Source organism: Erinaceus europaeus, chromosome 10, assembly GCF_950295315.1.
Source record: "Erinaceus europaeus chromosome 10, mEriEur2.1, whole genome shotgun sequence".
In the NCBI taxonomy this organism is placed as follows: domain Eukaryota; kingdom Metazoa; phylum Chordata; class Mammalia; order Eulipotyphla; family Erinaceidae; genus Erinaceus; species Erinaceus europaeus.
The window spans coordinates 104392809-104418469 of NC_080171.1; the positions used below are offsets into that span (position 1 = coordinate 104392809).

The 25661-nt window shown below is 39.5% G+C and overlaps 1 protein-coding gene across 1 annotated transcript in view; it reads right to left on the minus strand.

Annotated features, from left to right (window-relative positions):
* MED27 (mediator complex subunit 27) overlaps positions 1–25661 on the minus strand; it is a 266902-nt gene that overhangs the window by 79198 nt on the left and 162043 nt on the right. The window contains exon 4 of the mRNA XM_007530321.3: positions 6697–6790. Coding sequence (XP_007530383.1) covers positions 6697–6790 — 94 coding nt within the window. The remainder of the gene's footprint in view (positions 1–6696; positions 6791–25661) is intronic.

The window sequence follows — 25661 nt, forward strand, 5'->3', positions numbered from 1 at the left end:
GAAAAGCAGCATAAGTTAAACCATAGTTCAATGGCTGCATTTTGGTTCTTCCTTCAGGCAGTTACAACTAATTGCCAAGAAGCCATGGGGTGCCTTAATAACAAAGATTAGTAATTGGGAGCCCCAGTCTATCATCAGGTTTTCTTACTATATAGAATGTTAAAAGGAAGACACTATAAAACTGACATTCTTTAGCCTTCCTACAGCTGAGCCAAACTCCTCTCATTGACATGAAAGCATTAGGATTTCAAACCCCATTAGAGACTTTAGGGCTGGGAGTCCTAAAGGCGGTAGTGCAGCGGGTTAAGAGCACGTGGTGCAAAGCACAAGGACTGGCATAAGGATCCCGGCTCCCACCTGCAGGGGAGTCATTTCACAAGAGGTGAAGTAGGTCTGCAGGTGTCTATCTTTCTCTCCCCCTCTTTGTCTTCCCCTCCTCTCTCCATTTCTTTCTGTCCTAGCCAACAACGACATCAATAATAACGACAACAATAAACAAACAACAAGGGCAACAAAAGAGAATAAATAAATAATTTTTTTAAAAGTATATATATAAAAAAAGAAACTTTAGGGCTGGTAACCTTTCACTATCTGGCCTGGTCTCTGTGTTTGACCAAGAAGCACGCGTGTGTGTGTGTGTTTGTGTGTGTGTGTGTGTTCTCTTCACAGATAACATGAGCATAGCAAATGGAGAGAAAGGGAAGATAAATGCTCAGTAAATATTTACTGGGTGAACATGTGACAAACAGAAACAAGGTTCTATTGCATGTGTATTGGGATGGTTTCATGGGCTGCAGCAGGTGTTGCTACTGGGGGAGAAGGAATCTGGTGCCTGTATTAGTTTGATTCTGAGACTCTCTTTTGGTGCTTAGATAAATGACAGTAGCCTGTATACTCCAGGTCCTAGTTAATGTGAAATTTAAACTTTGGGCCTCTTACATAACCTTTAAATAGATTACTTGTGACTGTCTCTCTCTGCTCTGTTCGGGAGCAGTTTTAGTGTTGTGTAAGCTACTAACTCATGATACAATAAATCCTGTTTCTGTTCTTTGAAAAGATGAGCTCAGCCATCCAAAAATAAATCTAGCTCTGTTGATATTTAGTTTCAGTTAATCTACCACCTAACATCCCATTATTAATTTTCTTCAATCAGTCAAAATATTGTAAGAGCTTAACTGAGTCAGAGACTAGAACAAGCATCTGGCTTCTTTTGGCATTTAAAATATTAATCTACAATTTTGACTGATCTGCTAGTTATAAAAATGTAAGAAAGGAAGAAAAGATGAAACTTCAATCATGATATGTGAAATATACCTTGGTATTTTATAAACTAACCTTTTTCATAATCAGATTTACAGTAGAACTCATTTAGCAGTCTTTCTAAATATACATTTAATTAATCCTCAGCTTCTTTAAACAATATTCATCCCTTGCTTTTGAATGGTGCATCTTCTTTTTTAAAATCATTTAAATACATCATCTCATTTTATACTATCCTAAGATCTTTGAGGTAAGAAAGTCGTTGAACAACTACTAAAATGCTTAGCCATTTTGGACTTTGATTTTTCCACTGGGTTCAGTAGTTCTCAAACTTTTATAGACCTATGAATCACCAATGTAGTTTGTAGAAACTGCATATTCCTAGCAGACAACATATATTGTCTATTCTGATTCAGTGGCTCTGTGAGAGAGCCTCTGAGCCACAGTTCACAGGCTCCCCCTCTGAGTCTCAGATGGTCTGATGGAACACATTTTGAGAAACATGTTGTTGAATCCACTGCGCCCTTGGCATTGCAATGAAGACAGGCCCTTTTTGTGAGTCCCAGTTCTGGTGTCAGACTCTTTTATGACCTAGTTTGTTAAAGCAGTCATTTGTTTTCTCAGTGATTACTCTCAGCACCAGACTAGAAAGGCATATCCCTGGGTGCTGATCAGAGCCTGCACTGCAGAGTGGAATGCATTGGGTTCAAGAGACCAGCCAGTTGTTACCTGATATTATAGCAGATGAAGACAGAGACTGGAGACTGACAAAGGGTGCTGTGGGAAGGGAGCAGGGGTCAAGGAAACTTCCTAGGATCGAAGTCTGTAAGAAATGAAGCCATAGGACTTGATTCCAAGAGAGAAAACACAGATGCTAGTTGGGGAGAGCTGGTGTATCCCAGTAAAATTCAGGAGGCTGATAACTGCAGGAAAGAGGATGAAGAGAAAAGAGGAAGGAGAGAAGGCAGGCAGTCAGGGACCAGACTCTTAACTGCACAGACTAGGGATATGACTGGGGCATTTAAAATAAATTTTCATTTCAGATATACAAAATTAAACTGGTTAGAATCCTTGATCCATGGCACACTGGCATTGCTGATCCAGCTGCGGCCCTCTCATATTTGTATACCAAAAACATACTGAACATTTGTGAGGCTCTCCTTTCCTCTCCAACCCAAGAGCTAGAGTATTATATACAATCTGCATTTGGGTACCTTTAAGAGACTCTGCCCTGTTTTCAGGGACTTAATTTTTTATACAACATTAAAAATGAAATCTCTTTCACATTGTTGGTTTAACTAGCTAATTCATTTTGCTGATACAAAATATTCCATTATATGTATATATCCAGATTCAGCTATTTATCTTTCTATGAGTGGTCATTTCATATGTGTTTGGTTTTTCTGGTTTTATACTATGTACAGTTTGTTCTGAGCATTTTTGTCCATGTTTCTTGTTACTCATGGATTAAAGTTGTTCTTGGAGCTGTTCTAAGGAATAGAATACCTGGTTTAGGACAGTGGTGCTAAATAGAAAGTGATTTTTTCACCTCCTAAGGAATGTTTGGTCACACCCAGAAACATTTTTAATGGTCACAATTTGAGGAGATGAGGCATTGGCATCCAGTAGGTAGGCCAGATAAGTGTGTAGGAGGGAGAGGAAAGCTCCCTACATCAAAGAACTATCCAGCTCAAAATGATAGTGTCACTGTTGAGAAACCCTGATTTATGGGCATGCAAATGTTCAAGTTACTAGAAGATGCTTTTCCTAAACAGTTGCACTAATTTGCACCCTACCTACTGGGAATTCTAAAGTAAGTAGAACTGTTTTATTCCCAAGCCATCCTCCCCCCATACAAATATTCTGATGATTTGGTTGTCCATCAAGAAGTTTTGAGGGCTATTCAATACTGCAGTCCTGTGGTGCTATACCAGTCACTTTAAGATCACCCCTATCTTCACATTGTTGTTACAACATGGAATATTAGAACTCTTTATTAAACTGGGTGGGTTTTATTTTTAATACCAATTTTAAGATTTGAGAAAAGTTGTTCTTATCGTTTTACTTCAGTTCTAACACTGAAAATTATTTTACCAAGCCTAATTCTAAGAGATACTTATCCCCCCTAACCTCCCCTCCAAAAAAAACAGATCTTTAAGGCAGCTAATCTCAAATTATAGTCCAGTAACTAGGTGTCACAGAGACCATAAAGAGAATCATTATATTGCTTGATAATTTCTAGGAGCTTCTTTAGGTTTTTAATATGAATACTATCATATTATCTGCAAATAGTGACAGTTTAACTTCTTCTTTTCCAATCTTTATCCCTTTAATTTCTTTCTCTTGCCTAATTGCTATATAATCAAAACTGCCTGTACTGGAACAAAAATAGAGCCACTGACCAGTAGAATAGAATTGAAAGCCCAGAAATAAGCCCCCACACCTGTGGACATCTAATTTTTGACAAGGGTGCCCAAACTATTAAATAGAGTAAGGAGAGTCTCTTCAACAAGCGGTGTTGGGAAAAATGGTTTGAAATGTGCTGAAGAATGAAACTGAACCACTGTATTTCACCACACACAAAAGTAAGTATTCCATAATAAAATTCATTCCAGATTAGTCTCCAGAAAAAAGACACTCTCAATTTTACCTCCTGCAGAGATACCCAACTGTCTACAGCACAGATTCCAAATCTTTCCTATCAACGTCACAGGGAAGGAGGCAGGTCAGCTGCTGATGCTGCCCTGGTCCCAGATGAAAATTTCCTTCAGCCCTTGGGATGATGGGTACAGTGGCAACAAACAGCCTACAGATTCCCAGTCTCACAGAAGTAAAAGCCAGATAAAGCAGTTAAGAGTTTGTTAACATATCCATGCTATGATCACCCACCTGGCAATCTGATTCTGAATCCGATTACCCACTGTTATACCTATAAATAAGTACCACCTTATGTGGATTCCCATGTCACCAGAGAAAGGTAGCAACTGAACTAGCTAGAAGCATAATGATTTGAATTAGCCACTCACGGGAGTAAAAGTAGTTTATATAACGTGGAATTCTTCCCGTGAATTGAGCCCTTAAGCGGTCTCATCAGTCTATTAAAACAGAAGCTCCAAAAGAAAGCAGATGAAGCTGACAGGTCATTGTGAAATCAAAGCCAGCTTTCTCAGGTGGAAGTAACTTCAATATCTTAGACCTGTTTACTTATAATCCTGTTCTCTCTGCTCATTCCCTTCAATGCCAAATTCCTGCCTTCATCATGAAATGGAAGCTCAATGACCCAGAAATAACTTGAACAAACCTATTTCACCGAGGACGCTTTCATTTTTATCTTCATTAACTCTTTGGTCTCTATCAAGTATGCTGAAAGCACGATTTATGCCTTAGCTGCTGGGTCTGGAGGATCTTAAGATTTACACAATTGGTATGTTTAACGGAGGCTGAAAATATTTCAAGTTTAGTAGACAAATACAAATTGTTTTCTCTTCTAGTAAAGGAAACTGTATCATTTCATTCACCACACTTTTAAACTGAAATATTTTAAAGGAAAGTAACATGTTACCCAGATGAAAACTATTTTTCCCCCTCACAAATGAAGCTGCACACGTTTAACAAGCCCATATTGTTTCCTTTAAACAAACAAACAAACAAACAAAAACTTGTGGTGCTGGGGAATGAACCCAGGGGCTTGTGTGCATGCATGGTATCTTTGCATAATCTTTCCATCCCCCCCCCCTTTAAATTATATACTTGCAAGTGGTGAATAGGAATAGAGAGGAAGGGAGAAAGGGAGACACTAAGCCACTACTTCACTACCCATGGAGTTCACTTGGTGCTTTCAATGGAGCTCTCGTGTACTGCTACACATAGAATACAGGATTCCCAGACACAGAAAGCAGTTATTTCATCCACTAGCCATCATGTCTCAGGTCTTCACATTGCTTCCTTTTTAAAGAAAAGCACACTGATGTACACACTATGAGTCTCAGGTGAATGGCTTGAGTAAAAGTGACTCATCCTGCGTGACTGGCTATATATAAGATTCTACAAAAGCATAATGCTAACACAGAGGGAGTTCACATGAGGCCCAAAGCAGCAGCCAATGGGAAAAATACTGTTCTGAAGCTCATCTCTCTGATCTCCATCAAAAACCATTACTCTTATTCAATTAACTCTGTTCTCTGTAAAATGTGATAATGCCTCAAAATCTATGTTCAGAGGCGACATCTTTAGGTGCCTATTATTACAGCATCAGGAAAACTATGAATTCTATGCCTTCCTAATTGCTTATATAATGTAGCATTTCTAGTCCAATATATTTCCCATACAAACCTGTCTTTGAAAAGTTAATGCAATATAAACATCAATGGTGAGACTATGAGGCCAACTTGTGCTGTGCAAACCAAAATCAGAAAACAACAAAATCAGAAATGACCTGTAAAAAGGTCCCAGAACATTCTCAGATGAGGTCTTCAAATACATTAATGGATTTTAGGAATAATTTTCCACAGAACCTGGTTCTGTTTTAAAAGGGCATTTTCAGTAACAGGATCCAGTACTTGGAACTATTATCTTTGGGACAATATAAAATAGGCTCACCAAAACACCAAGAACTGACTAACAGGTGAACCATTCTGATAGTATCTTTCCTTTTTGGTTATCTCTTGGATATGCTCTGCAGTTTCATTCAAAGCAAGGTTCCAGTGTGTAGATTTTTTTTCTTTTTAATTGCCACCAGGGTTGAGACTGGAACTCAGTGCCTGAGTGACAAATTTACTGCTCCTAGTGGCCATTCCCCAGCCCTCTTTTTCTCCTCCCCATTTTGTTGCCCTTGTTGTTGTATGTTTATGTTACTGTCGTCACTGCTGTTGTTGTTGGATAGGACAGAGAGAAATCAAGAGAGGAGGGGAAGACAGGGAGGAGGAGAGAAAGACACCTGCAGACCTGCTTTACTGCTTGTGAAGTGACTCCCCTGCAAATGGGGAGCCAGAGGCTCGAACTGGGATCCTAATGCTGGTCCTCGCACTTTGTGCCATGTGTGCTTAATCCGATGTGCTAACGCCCAGTCCCCCACCCTTTTTTTGACAGACTCAGAAAGAAATTGAGAGGGAAGGTGGGGATAGAGGGAGAGAGAATAAGAGACACTTACAGCACTGCTCCAACTAGGGCTTCCCCTCCTCACTCCAATCCCGATATGGGATCTAGGGGCTTGAACGTCATTCCTTGCACATGGTAATGTGTATTCTATCAGGTGTACCACTGCCCAGGCCCATGCAGAAATTTTAACTTATATAATGCCAGTAAAGAGAAATACACTTTTTATCATCAAAATAGGATTTTAAGCTCTATTCTATAGATTATAAAACACAAAGTCAGAGATTTAATTATGAGATCTATTTTCTACCATATCATTATAAATAGTCAGGTTTAACCTACCAGAAGCATAGCTGATGTCCCATTGGGTCTGGATAAGTGGATGGACATTTCAGGAAACATCCTGTCAATGCGGCTGATCACATCATCCACGTATCTAAGTAGGAAAAAAAAAATCATATGAATGAAGTAAAACCCTAAGGGAATACAGATCTATTACCTGCCAACACTCATATTTAGTGGAGAAGCAATTACAGAAGCCAGATCTCTTGCCTTCTGTACCCTAAAAAGAATTTTAGTCCATACTCCCAGCAGGAGAAAGGAGGAAGATGACCAGAGGCCCTTAACTCCTACTCCATTTGGACAGGAGAGAGGAGGAAAAAAGGGAGGAACATTTGGAAGTAGTAATAAGTGTAGGTGTGACTTGGAAAGGAAAAGAAGATGAGGTCATGGGGAAAAACTGAGCAAGTATATACAAATATAGACAGACAATTGTAGAAATAATAGTTAACCCATGTCTGCAACCTTGGGAAAACTGCTGGAGCTTCCAATGGAGGGATTGGGGACACAGAACTCTGGTGGTGGGAATGATGCAGAATTACACCCACTATTATCTTATAAGTTTGTAAGTCAAGACTAAATCACTAATAAAATAAAAAAAAGAAAAGAAAAAGAAAAGTAGACTTACAGAGTACTGAACAACTTTTTTTTTTTGCCCCCAAGGTTATTGCTGGGGCTCTGTGCGAATCCACTGCTCCTGGAGGCTATTTTTTCCCCTTTTGTTGCCCTGGTTGTTTTAGCATTGTTGTGGTTATTAATGTCGTTGTTGCTGGATAGGACAGAGAGAAATTGAGAGAGGAGGGGAAGACAGAGAGGGGGAGAGAAAGATAAGACACCTGAAGACCTGCTTCACCACGTGAAGTGACCCCCTGCCCATGCAGGTGGGGAGCCGGGGCTCAAACCGGGATCCTTATACACTGTTCCTTGCACTTTGCGCCATGTGCACTTAGCCTGCTGTGCTATACTGCCTGACCCCCCCCCCAATTTTTTTCAGTTTAATTCTTATCAATGAAATAGTTTTTAAAGAAGGCAAATGGAAGTTGCCTGTATGTGTATGAGAAAGAGAGAGAAGAGAGAGAAAGAGAGAGGTGAGAGAAAGAGAGAGGGGAGAGAGGGAGAGAGGGGAGAGAAGGAGAGAGAGAAAGATAGAGAAAGAGAAAAAGAGAGAGAGAAGAGAAGAGAAGAGAAGAGAAGAGAAGAGAAGAGAAGAGAAGAGAAGAGAAGAGGAGAGGAGAGGAGAGAAGAGAGAATATGCTCCTGACTCCCTCTTGTCTTCCAGAGCTATTTCACAGAATTTATTTTGGTATTTATGACTTTAATGCTAGTTCATGTTTTTCATCTTGTGGCAGGACCTACTTACTTTGTCCTAGAGAAGATCAGAATTTAGCTTTCTCACCCTCTTGGTCACTAGGCTCCAACTACAATGGCTCTTCCCTCTGTCCTCTGCTTTGTATGCTGTATCCAGTTGTTGCTCACCTCTGGTCAACTGGTTTCTCATGTTAGTCTCTGGGATAATCATTTCTTGAATTAAATTCCTTCTGCTATAAATACCTGAAGTAATTCTTTGTTGGATGCTAACTAATTGAGAATATACCATAGTTACTGCTTAATTTAGTACTCACTGCTCACATTCTAAAATCTCCTCATAGGTTTGTAGATATAGCTGAGCCACATAGTGGTTTGTGGGCACATTCATTTACTAGGAGAGCTTTCTGTTTTATATTGATTTTCATTTGATTGGGTTTAATTAATCTGGGATCCTATTGTCATTGGGACTTCATTGCTCTGGGATAACTGTTTTTGGAAAGATAGGAACAGCAATAGAGAAGAAAAGAAACCACAGCACTGAAGTTTCCTTCAATCGATAAGGGACTGCACTTGGACTCAGGCAGCACACATGGCAGAGTAGGCACATTATCCAGATGAGCTATCTGACAGCCCTTGATAAGTCTTCTATGTACCTATTACAATTTAACTCCTACCAGACTCTATAACTTTTCTCACTACAGTCAACTATATCAGGCAATCCATCAATTCTACTTTTTCATAGAGATATCACATGAAAGGAAGACTCATGTGCCTCTGGTCTATATGAAGTATGTAACTCTTACTGAAATAAATGACCAGCTAGGATCAGAACATACTAAGGATCACAAAATTATAAAAACTCTACTGGCACATTAAAACCCTAGCCTTCTAAAAATGTCCTCTCTCTGAGACAGAATTTTCTGTCTCAGTGGGGTTTTACTGTGAAGATACCAACCCAAAACATAAACAGAACTGTGTCTAGCTCAGATCCTTTGAGAATAGACTCATACTAGCATCTGTGTTCCACATCCAATCACACTGGACACAAAGGGGATGTATAATACAATAGCTGAGATGCAAAACTATCTATTAAGGATTGTGCATTGGATTCCATATCTGTTGAATGTGACAAATTAAATTGTATCTCCATTAGACCAGGGACACATAAGAGCTATGTTCTCTTGGGGGAACAAAGAGATCAGTTCTCCACTCATAACATGAAAACATTTTAGTTCTAACTCTGGGGCTCATGACATATAGCAAACAACACGTGTTAAAGCCATTTGTTCAGCCTATAAACTATGAAACTCAGAGTAATCCTGCTGATTATCAGATTTTCACTAGAGAATGTTAAACATAGCTTTAAACTCTAAGTACAAGAAGGGGAAAAATATAGCAAACCCAGGTGCATACAAGGGTAACAGTAGAAGGACTGGATCAGAGAAAGGAGAGAAAAGGTGGAAATGAAAGGTATTTAAAACTGAGAGTCAATTTGATATTTTTGAAACACATGCATTGCTCTTATAAACTCAGTACCAAATAGCTATCTGCTATCTCTAGGAAGGGCCACAAGATAAGGATCTGGTATTAAAAATCCAAGTATCTCAGGAAGGACAAGAAATATATTTTTTATTGGGGGGTTAATGATTTACAGTAAATACAATTGCTGATATATGTATTAAATTTCTCAATTTTCTGTAAAACATTCACCCCAGCCTAAATCCTCTTCCACCACCATGCACCAGGACCTGAGAGCCCCTTCCCCCAAGTCCTTCGTTTTGGTCCAGTACACCAAATCCAGTCCAAGTTCTACTTTGTGCTTCTCCTTTTTGTTCTTATATCTCAACTTCTATCCATGAAGAGGATCATGTCATTTTTTTTTGTTTTTTGTTTTTTTTTGCCTCCAGGGTTATTGCTGGGGCTCAGTGCCTACACTATGAATTCACTGCTCCTGGGGCCATTTTTTTATTATTATTTTTGGATAGGATAGAAAGAAACTGAGAGAAGAAGGTAGATAGGGAGAAAAAAAGATGGGCACTGCAGACCTGCTTCATCGCTTGTGAAGCAACACCCGCTGCAGGTGTTGAACCAGGGGCTCAAACCGGGATCATTGCTTTATACTATGTGCATTTAACCAGGTGTGCCTGGCCCCCAGGTCATGTAATATTTATCTTTCTCTTCCTGGCTTATCTCACTTAACAGAATTCCTTCAAGCTCCATTCAAGACAAGGTAAAGAAGGTGAAATCATTGTTAATATCTGAGTAGTATTCCATTTTGTGTATATACATCACAGCTTTCTTAGCCATTCATCTGCTTCCAGGTTTTGACTACTACAAATTCATGCTGCTATGAACATAGGTATACATAGATCTTTTTCAATACGTGTGTTGGGTTCCTTAGGATATATCCCCGGGAGAGGAGTTGCTGGGTCATAGGGTAGGTCCATTCAAGAGGTATTTCTTAAAGTAAGGTCTCATTCTGCTAATCTATATAATTATATTTAGAGTGACTGGGAAGGTGGCTTAGAAGAGAAAGTGCAGAACTTGCATGCGTACAATCCAAAGTTCAATCTCCAGTACTGCATTTGTCATGGCGATGCTATGGTTCCTTCTCTCTCACTTGTAAATTAATAAAGAAGTAAAGATTTAAAACACAATAATTTAGAAAGCTATATTTTCTGCTTAGTTTAAGAAACAGATTAAGGTACAGCTGAGCTGTGGTGCACCAGGTTAAGCACACATAGTATGAAGCTCAAGGACCCATGCAAGGATCCTGGCTCAAGCCTTTGGCTCCCCACCTGCAGGGGGGTTGCTTCATAAGCGGTGCAGCAGGTCTGCAGGTGTCTTTCTCTCTTTCTCTCTCTCTCTCTCTCTCTCTCTCTCTTCTTCCCCTCCCTTCTCAATTTCTCTCTGTACTAGCCAATAAAAAAAAAAAAAAAAGGCCCCAGGAGCAATGAATTCATAGTGTAGGCACCAAGCCCTAGTGATAACCCTGGAGGCAAAATAAATAAATAAATAAATAGATAAATAAATAAAACAAAAACAAATTAAGGTACCACATCATCTCCTACTGGTCCTATTTATATCTACAACTGAATACAACTAACATACAACCTTGGTACTGCCAGCTTAATTGCTATAAGAGAAGTGCAATACAAAGACAAGAAGAATTAATTCACTTTTTCATCATTATCCAGTGTTTCTTAAAACTGTGGAAGACACACAACAAACTTCAAGCCAGATGTTTATACCAGGTCACTGGAAACATTTCTGTAGTTATATGTTGCTTATCTAAATCTAGATGTGTGATGGTGTTTGTGGGAATACAAACTGGTATAGCCCCTATGAAAAACAGTTTGGAGAGTCTGTAGATAAATAAAAATAGAAAAACCTCTATAGAGGAAGTGGGAGGTTCCTGCTGTCTTAGGGTTTAAGAAGGCAATAGATAGTTATTGCTATAATGAAATTATTTGGCAGTTGTGTTAACTTTGAAAATCCCTTTGTTAGGATCTGCTGTATCATACACAACATCACCATAATTTATGTCCTTAGACATTATTTGTATATAGCTGTGTCTTATAGAGTAATGCCCCAGTGGGGCTCACTTTCCTGCATGCTTCTCTCCATTCATACCAAATGATATTGCATTTGCTGCTCCCAACCTAATCAACACAACGAGTACCACCTCAGCATGCTTCACTTCAGACTGTGTCCAGAAACTTCAGGTGTAGAATGCCAAGCCTTCAGCCTCATTACTCGGGTGAAATCTTTCCTTTCATAGGATTCTCTAATTCCATTCCAGGTGGTTCACTTCCTAACAAAGTCCCGAAAACTAGATATATAGACCAGGTCCCATGAGATACAGCATATGTTCCCATGTATCCATAAATTAGGGCAAAACAGATACCTGAAAGCGAAAGTGCACAATACTCTGCAGTGAGTCAGTATATGCAGCAAGCAAGTAGAAAGACCTAAAAAGACACCATAAAGTTCATAATGAAATAGTGTCTACTTAGACTTAGATACCCTCCTCAACTACTTCTTATTATACTTCCCTCACTCACTCCAAAGCTAACCTTATTAAAGTAAGGACTACAAAAGCTGCATAAGGGTAAGAGACTGACATACTTTAATAATGACCCTTTAGTCACTATCAGGCCACCCCATCAGCTGAGGCCCTATGTGGGGAGTCCTGTGATTCACAGACATGATGGGCCTAGACCTTGAATAAATCCCACTCTCCATTGTTACTGGTTATCTCTATCAGAAACAACAAAATAGACCCCTTTGTGGGCCCCCATAGGACCTTGCCCTTAACTTGGATCAACAATGGTAGACAATGTTCCATCCTCTACTGGGAGGGTGGATAACATATTCATGTTCCACCTGAGAAGATGGGTCCTAAAATTGGGGCAGCTTGGAATGTTCCTACTCATGACCACAGAATGTGAGCTCAGCTCTATAGGGATGTAGAGGTCACATAGCTCCTAAGCTGAATATGGGCCCCAGATCACATCAAATCAATGAGGTTTATAGTCAACAATATTTGTACACCTTTCCCACATTTGGTTGCTACTCTCTTCCCTGATCCAGCTTTTTGGTCCTTTTTTTCAGCCATGACATCATTTCCCCAGATAATAACTTGGATCCATCTGCATATCAGACTTCAGGCTTAGGGGGAAAAACAAAACAAAACAAAACAAAACAAAAAACCTAGTATAGTCACGGGCTCTTTGGAATATAACTAAAATAGGCCTACTAGCTATCTACAAAACAGAGACACCCCCCCCACACACACACACACACACTCTTCATCTTAGCTATTCCAGACTTTAGGTTCATGATTAGTCAACAATTTGTTTGGCTCTATATGTTAACTCTTTTTTCAGCCACCAGGTTCCAGATGCTACCATGATGCCAACTGGACTTCCCTGGATAGACGACCCCACCAATGTGTCCTGGAGCCCCACTTCCCCAGAACCCCACCCCATTAGGGAAAGAAAGAGATAGGCTAGGGAGTTGGGCGGTGGTGCAGTGGGTTAAGCGCACATGGCACAAAGCACAAGGACCGACACAAGGATCCCAGTTCGAGCCCCCAGCTCCCCAACTGCAGGGGGAGTTGCTTCACAGGTGGTGAAGCAGGTCTGCAGGTGTCTATCTTTCTTTCCCCCCTCTGTCTCTCCATTTCTCTCTGTCCTATCCAACAACAACGCCATCAATAACAACAACAATAATAACTACAACAATAAAAAATAAGGGCAACAAAAGGGAATATTAAAAAATAAATAAATAAAACAGAAAGAAAGAGACAGGCTGGGAGTAATGGACTGACTTGCCAACGCCGATGTTCAGTGGGGAAGCAACTACAGAAGCCAGACCTTTCACCTTCTGCACTCCATAATGACCCTGGGTCCATACTCCCAGAGGGATAAAGAATAGGAAAGCTATAATATAAGGAGAGGGGATGGGATATGGAGTTCTGGTGGTAGGAATTGTGTGGAGTTGTACCCTTCTTATCCTATGTTTTTTGTCAGTGTTGCCTTTTTATAAATTAAAATTTAAAAATATATGGAAAAGCCATGTAATCTAGAAATACCACTCCTAGGCCTATATCCAAAATGTATGAAAACACTAATTTGGAAGGGCATATGTATCCCTATGTCCATAGCTGCACTATTTACAATAGCTAAAATACAGAAGCAACATATATGCCCAAGGACAGACAACTGGATATAGAAGTTATGGGATAATATTCAGTGGAACACTACTCTGCATCAAAAAAGATGAGATTGCATCATTTGGAACAAAATGGATGGAACTAGAGGTGATTATGCTAAGTGAAACAAGAAATGAAGGATAGCTACCAGATGGGTTTCTCTCATATGTGGAATACTGATGACTAAAATGAATTTGCCAAAAAAAAAAAAAAATAGAACCAAAGTATCTTTTAAATTTTTTTCTTCCAGTGCACTGCTCAGCTCTGACTTAAGGTGGTGTGGGCACTGAACCTGGGACTTTGGAGCCTCAGGCATAAGAGTCTGTTTGCATAACCATTATACTATCTCTCAATCTCCAAAGTGAAAAGTATAGAGATTATTTACTGGGGCTGAAGGTGGTACACAGAACTTCAGTGGTGGGTGTGAAATTATACATAACCCTGAAATCCTATAATTTTATAAAAATATATATAATAGTTAACTCACTATTTAAAAAGGAAAATAAAATAAAGGAAAAAACCCAAATTATAAAAAAATCTTTATATGTAGTTTAAATTCAGTTACTTCAGACTCACTAGAAGCAAAAATCCACTGTCCTGTGTGAATGGAGGTCACTGCTAAGCATATGCTAATGGGGAGGGGGGTAGGCAGATGTCTTCTGAACCAATCTTCAATCAATAGCCATCATAGCACTGGATGGTGGAATGCAAATGAATATGCAGAACTCCATTACAGAGGTAACACCATAATTTGCTTTCTCTGTACCTTTCACCTTGAAGGTTTCAAAATACTTACTGGAAAATTTTCTGTTTAGCAGGCTAGAAAAATAGGGGATTGGGTAAGTTACGTGATAATCCTGGAAAGAAAGTTTAAGATGTAGATTTTCAGGAATCCATGCCCACCACCAAACTTTGAGATATATATAATAGTTTAGTTATATATATATATATATAATAGTAGTGGTTAGGGTTCCAAATCCATTTCTAAATTTGTTTATGAGATCAGGTAAAGGAAGGCAGTGGCAGGAGAAAAATGGCTCCTAGAAGAAGTATCTGCTATCAGCTTAAGGAGAGAGGTCTGGGATATTTTTTGTGTCCTTCCCAACCAGTGATTTCAGATAGAGCTCAACAAATTCAATGCACAGATTTTATTAAGCAAAACTGAATTTCAAGGAGACTGTTTTTGACTCACCTGCCTAACATAAAGGAGATGCAAATTTTCTTTTTCACAGGTGACATTATGTATTTGCCAAAAAAAAAAAAAAAAAAAGAGAAAGTCAGCTGCATCTTTAACTGAGGAAAACAATGTCTAAATCGTAGAAGCAGAAATCAAAACATTTCATTTTCAAATAGACCCAACCTTCAAAATACAAACCCACCACAAGTAACTTGACAGAAGTAAGCAAAGCTTTGAACGTCAAAATCCAATGTTAGAGACAAAATTACAATTTCTTTTAACGGAGGGTGGGGCTGGTGGGAGTGGGTCCTTGCCAATGCTTCTCAGAATGCCGCCTCCCCAGCCGCTGGCCTCCCTACATCTTCATAGTACATCCCACTTCCAGTGCAGGGCCAAGGCCAGGTAGGAACAGTGTGCTCTCTTCCCACGCTTTCACCATATGTTCTACTCTGTTATGCGGCAGGATCAAATTACTTTAATTTTTACCTTTGGAATATAGGCAAACAAGCAGTAACACAGCAGTAGTGACTAGTTTACACTTGAGCAGACGCGGTGCAGAAAGACATTAATTTAGTGCCAAATTGAGCAGTGAGTCACAATTTGCACATATCTGTCAACCTGTTAACAGGGTAATAACTTGGAAAGATTGCTGTTCCTATTTACATTACAGAGGCCTTTCAAAAATGAAGTGTTTGGTTCTCCTTCTTGAAGGACTCAGCTGATGGAGCTGGTTTAATGGTCCAAGAACTGGCCCAGAAATATAAACTCTTAGGAGTCACAGGTTCAGATCAAAGTATGATTCATAACTTCAATATTTTTAGGGAGAAAATTAACTTTTAAGCAATTAGAGAAATCTGTCTCCTACAACGCTCCTTGATTATAATCAGACTTTTATTTATAAAGGCTTCATATTCTTGACATCTCTCTGCTGCATCAGAAATGACTACTCTTATATATACAGGTCCTGGGTCAGTTAGATGGGGTGACGAGTTAACTGTACTTCTATACTTTCTTCAAATTTAGGGAGCTATTCCCTGCCCTAATCCAGCTTTCTAGTCCTAGTCTCAACTCTGACACCATCTTCCCAGACAATATTTTTAGTCCACCTGCATGTTAACTATCAAGCTGCAGCAAAAATTACTAAAGTCATGATGGGCCCCTAGGAACATACCTAAAATAGACTTCCTAGCTTCTACCACCCTAAAGTCCCTATTCTCATGTGTTTTATTCCTACTTGTTGGCTCACTTATTAAACACTTTGTCCTGCTTTATATCTGACCACCTTCCAGCCACCAAGTTGCAGATGTTACTATGATTTTATCCTGATGTCCCTGAGCAGATGACCTCACCAGTGTGTCCTGAAACCTCACTTCTCCAGAGACCTGCTCCACTAGGGAAAGACAGAAACAGGATGGGGGTATGGATAAACATGCCAATGAAAATGTCCTGCAAAGATGCAATTACAGAAGCCAGAACTCGCACCTTCTGCACTCCCCAAAAGAATTTTGGTCCACACTCCCAGAGAGGAAGAAATGTTATAGAAAGATGACCAGAGGACTCTGAACTCCAATTCCATCAGGACCCAGAGGGAGAGAGAGGAGGAAAAAAAGACATTCAGAAGTATTAACAGGATCAGGTGTGACTTAGAAAGGAAGAGAAGGCAGCACCAAAGAAAAAATGGGCAAATATATATAAATATAGGTAATTATATTAATAATCGTCAATCCACTTTTTTTTTTTAATGTATGTGTTCAACTAGATACACTATCACTCAGCCCCTTATTATTCTGTGACAGTCTTTTTTCTTCATGGGTTTCTGTGCTTTTAGTGTTAAGAAAGTTTTGTTAGGGAGGATGGACAACATACTCTATGCTACACCTGAGGAAGATGGGTCCTGAAATGGAGGCATCATGGAATGTTCCTACTCATGACCACAGAATGTGAGCTCAAATCTAGAGGAATGTAGAAGAGGTCATACAAGCTCCTAAGCTAACTATGGGCCCCAGATCACATCAATTCAATGGGGTTTACAGTCAACAGTATTTATACCCCTTTCCCATATTAGGGAGCTACTCTCTTCCCTGATCCAGCTTTCTGGTCCTTTTCCCAGCCATGACATCATCTCCCCAGACAATAATTAGGATCCACCTGCATATCAGATTTCAGGCTCAAGCAAAAACAAACAAACAAACACTAGTATAGCTACAGGCTCTTTGAAATATAACTAAAATATGCCTATTAGCTATTGACAAAATGGAGGATGCCCCCCCAACACTTCATCTGCACTATTCCAGCCTTTAGGTTCATGATTGTTCAATAGTTTGTTTGGCTTTGTATGTTAACTCTCTTTTCAGCCACCAGGTTCAGATGCCAGCAGGATGCGACCAGACTTCCCTGGACAGACAACCCCACCAATGTGCCTTGGAGCTCCGCTTCCCCAGAGCCCTTCCTCACTAGGGAAAGACAGATAGGCTGGGAGTATGGATCGACCTGTCAGCGCCCATGTTCAGCAGGGAAGCAATTACAGAAGCCAGACCTTCCACCTTCTGCATCCCACAATGACCTTGGGTTCATACTCCCAGAGGGTTAAAGAATAGGAAAGCTATCAGGGGAGGGGATGGTATACGGAGGTCTGGTGGTGGGAATTGTGTGAAGCTGTACCCCTCTTATCCTATGGTTTTGTCAATGTTTCCTTTTTATAAATAAAAAATTTTTAAAAAAGAAAGTTTTGTTAGTCCACTACTATTTTTTTAAATTTCCTTACTGAGGGATTAATGTTTTACATTAACCAGTAAATACAATAGTTTGCACATGCATAACATTTCTCAGTTTTCCACATAACAATACAACCCCCACTTTTCCAGGATGACAAATGTCAACCCACATTTGTGACCTTAGGAGAACTACTACAGATTCCTGTGAAGGGAATGGGACACAGAAGTCTGGTTGTGGTAACAATGTGGATTTATACCTGTGTTATCACAAAATTTTGTTTATCAGTATTAAATCACAAATAAAATAAAAAAGTAATGCCCACACTAATTTCATAATTCTCATGTTAATTTCTGCACCTCTACAAACTTGTTCACACCTGATTATCTTCAAGCAGCTTAAGTTATTCTTTTAAATGTTCCTCACCTGAGAATTAAAGTATAACAACAACTCAGAGGTCCTCTCAATTCAATGTCCTCTTCAACCTAAGAATGTAATAGCATCTCAAAGAAGTCATCTGTCCAGAGACATCAGGTATGGAATGTCAACCCTTCAGCTTCATTACTCTAGTTGAGACCTTTCCTAGCTCGTAGGACTCCTTAATTCCATTTCGGGTGGCACACTTCTTAACAAAACCTCAAAAGCTAGATATAGACCAAAGCCGTGAGATAGGGCATATTCTCATGTATCCATAAGTTAGAGGAAAATATATGCCTTACAGCAAAGGTGCACAACAGTTTGCAGTGAGTCAATAAATGAAGCAAGCAAGTAGAAAGACCAAAAAAGAGACTTTAAAGTACCTAATGAAATAGTTTCTACTTAGACTTAGATACTCTCCTCACCTACTTCCTATTACAGGACCCTCAATCACTCCAAAGCTAACCTTGTCAGACAAACTTAGGACTACAAAAGCTGAAGAAGGGCAAGAGACTGGCATACTTTAATGATGACTCTTTAATCACTATCAGGCCACCCCATCACCTGGTGCCCTAGTCAGGGAGTCCTGGGATTCCCACACAGACATGATGGGCCTAGACCTCTAACAGATCCCTCTCTCCATTGTCACTGGTCATCTCCATCAGGAACAACATAATGAACCCCTTGTGGGCCCCCATAGGACCTTGCCCTCAATGTGGATCAACAATGGTAGGGAATGTTCCATTCTCTGAAGGGAGGTTGGACAACATACTCTACCTACTACCTGAGGAAGATGGGTCCTGAAATTAGTGCACCTTGGTATGTTCCTAGCCATGACCACAGAATGTAAGCTCAGACCTACAGGGATGCAGAGGTTACATAGACTCCTATGCTGAATATGAGCCCCAGATCAAATCAATGGAGTTTATAGTTAACAATATTTATATACTTTTCCCATATCTGGAGCTACTCTCTTCCCTGATCTAGCTTTCTAGTCCTTTTTCCAACCATGACACCATCTACTCAGACAATCACATGGATCTACCTGCATATTAGCTGTCAGGCTCAGGCAAAAACTAGTAAAGTCATGGGTCCCTTGGAATATACCTAAAATAGACCTAGCTTTTTCCAAAATAGAGACCCCAAATCTTCATCTGCAATATTCTTGCCTTTAGGTTCATGACCAGTTAATTTGTTCTGCTTTATATCTTAACTCTTTTTTAGCCACCAGATTCCAGATGCTACCATGATGCCAGCCTGACTTCCCTGGGCAGATGACCCCATCAATGTGTCCTGGAGCCCCGCTTCCCCAGATCCCTGCCCCACTAGGGAAACAGAGAGACAGGCTGGGAGTATGGATTGACCTGCCAACACCTGTGTTCAGTGGGAAAGCAATTACAGAAGCCAGACCTTCCACTTTCTGTACCCCATGATTGTGAGTCCATACTCCCAGAGGGATAAAGAATAGGGAAGCTATCAAGGGAAGCGATTGGATATGAAGTTCTGGGGGTGGAAATTGTGTGGAACTGTACACCTCTTATACTATAATTTTGTCAATGTTTCCTTTTTATAAATAAAAAAAATTAAAAAATTAGTTTTCATTAAAGCTATTTTTATTGCAGCAAGTCTGTAAGTTAATATAATTGAAGTGGCATGGGTGGTACAATAATCATAATCTTAACATCATACCTCTATGATAAAATCTAGGGTTAGTTCCCCCCCAGAATTGGGGTTTCATACATGTATAATTTCATTGCTCCAAGGCTGACTTTTATTGAGAGAGAGAGAGAGAGAGAGAGAGAGAGAGAGAAATGCCTCACAGTATTGATGCTCTCACAGGTGTTGTGACACTTTCATGTGGCTCAAAGCTGGGTTGTGCACATGGTAAAGCATGTGCACTCTCTGGTGAATTCTCTCCCAGCCCAATTTTTGTTTTTAAGTAATTGTCTCTCACTGTTAATCTTTTTAGTACAGTCCAGCACCTACAAATATAACACTAGAGGTCAATTTTACTGAGAAAGTTTTATTCTGAGAAAACAAATCTTCCCACTTTTTAATCTGGGCCCTTGTGCTGTAATGTGTGCACTTAACCAAGTGCACCACTCCCTGGCCCCTATCTCTCCACTCTTGAGCCCTGTTTAAAAGGTGAGTTTCAAAAAGCAATCTTCAAGTTGATAAATTGACTTTTGCTGAAAGAGATAGCACTATAGGGCAGTAGCTGGTTGGGTTAGGACAGAAAAGGAGTGTGATGAGCAAAGAAGTTGAGATCTAAGCAGATGCTCACATTTCTACCTGTAAGATAACCAGTTTTGCCTTAGGTACAGTTTAGAAAACACTTTCAATTTTCTTGAGAGAGTGGCCTGAACTGTTTTATTGACATGATACAAATATTTTATAAATCTGAGAAATTTGGCCTAAGTGAAAGAAGTGAGAAGTTTGACTTGAGTTTCCTGTCTTTGTTCTCAGCATATTGAGATTGATAGTTGTCATTTCAGGCAATCTCATTCTCCTGAAGTAATTAAAGAAACCTCCTTCTGTTTCCCCAGTTCTCTCAGTCTCATCATCGGGAATTGTGAAGCAAATTCTTAAACCATTTTCAGATCATTTAAATGATTCCCTTTCTGATATCTATTTGGGCACTACCCCTCCCCCAATATAGTTTATTAATACATGCATTTCTAACACTCATATTTTATATGGGTGGAGAAAATGAACAGTGTGTGTTGTACAGTGTGTGGGGTAAATGCTATTTAAATCTGCCTTGAGCTGCTTAACATCTCACTAACATGGGATCACTGGCTGGAGTCCAGGATTTTTTTTTCTTTCTTCCCCTTTAGAGGAGGGGTCAGACTTTAGAGAACTAAACCATCTGTCCAGCAAATTCCTTTAAAAGCTTTAATAAACACTAGTTTGTAATATACTTTATATGTACAGAGTAGGAAACTAATATTTTGCAAAACTGTTATCTTTAGAAATGTCTTCCACGTTCTGTTTTGTTATCATTTTGGTGTTAAAAATTCCAATTTGGTAGTGTATATCTTTGTGCTAGTATTTTTGCAGAATTAATTAGTTCATTAAAAAAGAACGTTTAAAAGCTGGCATGTCAGTAATAGTACACATCTTTAGGCTTTGCTTTTAAGAATTGAGCTCCTACTAAAACAGATGCACGGATTTTTGTAGCTGCATATTAAGCCGTAAGACTTTGAAGATTTTTTGCAGCTTTCTTTGAGATTTGTTTGTTGGAACTCTGCAACACTCTCCAAACCTCAAAACTTTATCTGTTAAAAAAAGGACTTTGCATTTGACTTGTTTCATAACCACCTAACTTGGGTCTCCATGGCTGACTTTTAATGTCCTGTCTACTTGTTCAGCAAATAATTAAGGAATTCCCAGTAGGTGTCAGATACCACTGGAAAAGGCAGATGGGTGATCCTTTAGAGAGCCTTGTTGGGGAGATAGGCATTAAGCAAATGATCCTTGGGAAAATTACCTTATTGCATGTGGGGGAAGAGAGAACAAAGAGAAATTAAAAGTCATAAGAGGTAAAACGATGAATAGCTGAAGGCATTACCTGGAGGCTTCCTTGAGATAGGTCTGGTCCGTGCACAGAAGTGGGTGTATTGTGAGAAGAACCTTCCAGGCAAGGAATGTGGAATGTGTACACTGTGTGAGCCTGCTCAGGGGTTTGGGAGAAAGAGGTCAGGCTGGAGCAGAAGTAACAGCTGAGCTGAAGGGTCTTATTGGTCTTCTCAGGCCCCAAGATTTGAGTTCATCACTGAGAGCAAGGATTTCTTGTTACAAAGAACTTCTGTGAAGCATGGACAATGTGTCTTTGGAGGGTAGAAATGATTAGTTAAGAAGTGTAGGTATAAAACTCCTGTTTTATAAGAAGCTTTTCATACTTTTGAAAGCATATTTTATTAATGGAAGTTAATAAGTCTTCCCAAAGTAGCAGCCTGGCTGAATGGTAAAACTGAACTCAGACCTTATGTCTTTTGATTCCTCACTTAATGCTTTCTTGCATGCCAGTCTTTTGAGTAAGTTTATGAGGATTTCTTGGGAAAAGTATATTTAAATTTGCATTCTCCCAACTTTTTGTAAAACATAAAAATAGTAGTGTATTGATAAAATAGAGTCAGTTATTACTTTCTCTCTTCTTGGTCATTCAGTAAATAAGTAAGAAATTCCATGGACTAGTTTATAGTTTAAGTGGTCTCCATCCTCAAGGGGTGTATGTTTATAATTTATCTGCTTACAAATCATTTTCCTTTAAATGCCACAGCCTTATCTTCAGAAAAGCAAGACAACTAACTTAATTTTTATTCCATTCTTGTATTGGGCTTTTCATTTTTTAACTTCCAAATAATGTGCAAATTCAGGAGGTAATAGAAAAGGTGAAATAGTGAATACTTGTTTTATTTTCCAGCACAAAAAATTATTTCAGATATCCTGTAGGTTCTAGTTTTCCCCTAAAACAGTTAAACAATGTATTAAGCTTGGGAGAGAATTATAATTTCAGTCAAAATCTACCTGTTAAGTCTTTATATGAGAGAGAGAAAACAAAACCAAAGAGACACTTATGCTTTCTAGTAACACCAATTAATTAACAAGTTACGAAATTAGTCATTTCCATCAGATCTGGTGAAATGACACCTGGAGCTCAGATGGGCAGTGATGAATGTGTGGACTGATTATATCAATGAAAAGGCAGCCTCTGACTTATTTAAAAAAAATTTATTGATTGATTGATTTACTATTGGATAGAGACAGGGAGAAAGTGAGAGGGGATGGGAAGATAGAGAGGGAGAAAGAGAGACACCTGCAGCCTACTTCACCACTTGTGAAGCTTTCCTCCTGCAGGTGGGGACCAGGGGCTTGAACCTGCGTCCTTGCTCACTGTTATGTGAGTGCTTAACCAGGTGTGCCACCGCCTGGCCTCTGACTTAATATTTTCAGCCAGGGAATTGAAAGGGACAGACAATGCAGACTGGAAAACTCACTCCTTATCCAAGCCCAGCTTTCCTTCTTAGCCTGGTATATCTGGCTAAGGACTGCTGACCAACAGTTTGGTCTGTTCAGCTCCGGCACTTTACAGCAATGCTGCATAGGGAAATACCAAAATAAATAGCACATGTAATTTGCTCCATCATAACAATACATTCACCAAATCATAGTATGAGGCAGAAATGGCCAACACATTTTAGAAAATCACATAATTTTTATTACCACCTCCCTCAATCTTGGGACAAATGTGTTTCTAAGACAGTTACTATATTATTTTAATTTTACTCATTACACAATCACTTCTTAAGGAGAGTCTGGGGTCTTACTCTTCTCCAATCCCTACAAGTATGTTTAGTATATACTTAATGAACATTCTGTAAACTGGGCTGTTTTAAGCAAACTAGGTCAAGAATAAATAAAGATCAGAGTAAACAGAACCCTGTCCTGTAATTATTTCCTTAACAAAAAGGTAAAAAAAATTTCTAAATTTAACTATGTCATCCATTAGAGTTTATGGACAGAGAGGAGTTATTTCTTACCCCTCTTCTTTCTGACATCATTAATGCAGACCTGCTTAGTTAAAAGACAGACTTGGGGGGCCCAGGTGGTGGTGCACCTGGTTAAATGCACATGCTATCATGCACAAAGACCCAGGTTCAAGTTCCTGGTCCCCACCTCATCACATATCCAGTAAGTGGCTGATTTCAAATATCTATACAGAATTGGTAGAAATTTATAAAAGAAGTAAAAATAACCCAATAAAAAAGCGAGTCAAAGAATTAGATGGTTTTCTAAAGAAAAGATACACAGGGTCCACAGACACACGAAGAAATGCTCCACTTCATTTATCATTAGAGAAAGGCAAATTAAAACTACATTGAGATTCTATCTCACACTCGAGAATGGCCTACACCAACAAAACAGGAAATGGCAGGTGTTGTTGAGGTTAAAGTTATGAAGGAAAAAAAGGGCCTCTGCTCCACTGCTGGTGGGAATGCAAACTGGTGCAGCCCCTTTGGAAGACTGTCTGGCCAGTCCTTAAACAAATGAAATGGAAAAACCTTATGATCCAGCAATACCACTCTTAGGCATTTATGTAGAGGACACTTATTTGAAGGGAACTATCACTAATTTGAAGGGACATATCCACCCCTATGTTCATAGCTGAATTATTCACAATAGCCAAAGAGTGGAAGCAGTCAAAATATGCATTAACAGAGGATTGTTTGTAAGACTTGTGAGAACTATAGTGGTTATCTTTGGGAAGTTGGAGGGTATGGATATGGAACTTTGGTGATGTGTATGGTGTGGAACTATATATTGTAATCTTATAATCTTGTAACAAACTATTAATTACAGGTAAATTATTACTAAAAAAAAGTTATAGGGCATACATTCCATGCAATACTAGATTTCAGTAAAAAAAGATGATATTGTGTCCTTTGTGACAATATGGATGGAACTGGAGGTGATTTTGTTTAGCAAAGTAAAGAGATGAAAGACAACTGCCAGATGGTTTCACTCACATGTGGCATCTAAAGAACTGATACACATGAACTTGAAAAAACACACCAAAGCTAGAAAACTCTAACATTTTTTGAGCACTATGGTGGTTATCTTTGGAGGCAGGAGGGTGGGGACAAAGCACTTTAGAGGTGGGTTTGGTGTGGAACTGTACACTGTAATCTCATAATCTTGTAGCCTACTATTAATCAGAAACTTTTAAAAGATGGTGCATGGGGCTGGGTGGTGGTGCCCCTGGTTGAGCATATGCTACAATGCACAAGGACCCAGGTTCAGGCCCCCAGCCCCCACCTGCAGGGGGAAAGCTTTGTGAGTAGTGAAGCAGTGTTGCAGGGGTCTTTCTGTTTCTCTCCCATTCTCTCCTCCTTCCCTTTTGATTGCTGGCTGTCTCTATCAAATAAATAAATATATATAATAAAAAAATTTTTTTAAAAAGCATGGTGCAGTACCATTACTCATGGCATCAATCAGTAATACTTCAGAATTCCTAATACAATGTTTCCAAATATATGAGTGACTAAACTGTTTGAGGCTTACCTTTCTTATACACAATACTGAAAATGCCTAGACCTTTAGTTCCATCTGCTCTACTTTTACTTTTAGGTTCCTGATTATTAAATAATTTGTCCTGTTTTATATCTTACTGTTTTTCAGTCACCAAGATGCAGATGCTACCATGATGCCACTCTGACCTCCCTGGACAGATGACCTTACTGATGTGTCCTCAGATGTGTCACCTCTCCAGAGCCCTACCACTAGAGAAAAATAGAAATAGGCTGGGGGTATAGAGTGACCTGCCAACGTCCAAGCTCAGTGGAAAAGCAATTACAGAAGCCAGGCCTTCCACCTTCTGTACCCCATAAGGAATTTTGGTCCATACTCCCAGAAGGATAAAGAATAGGAAACCTTCCAGTGCAGGAGATGGGGTGTGGTTCTCTGGTGGTGGGAATTATATGGAATTGTACCCCTCTTTTTTTGCCTCCAGGGTTACTGCTGGGGCTCAGTGCCTGCACCATGCATCCACTGCTCCTGGAGGTCCCCCCCCATTTTTGTTGCCCTTGTTATTGTAGCCTTGTTGTGGTTATTATTGTTGTTGTTGATGTTGTTTTT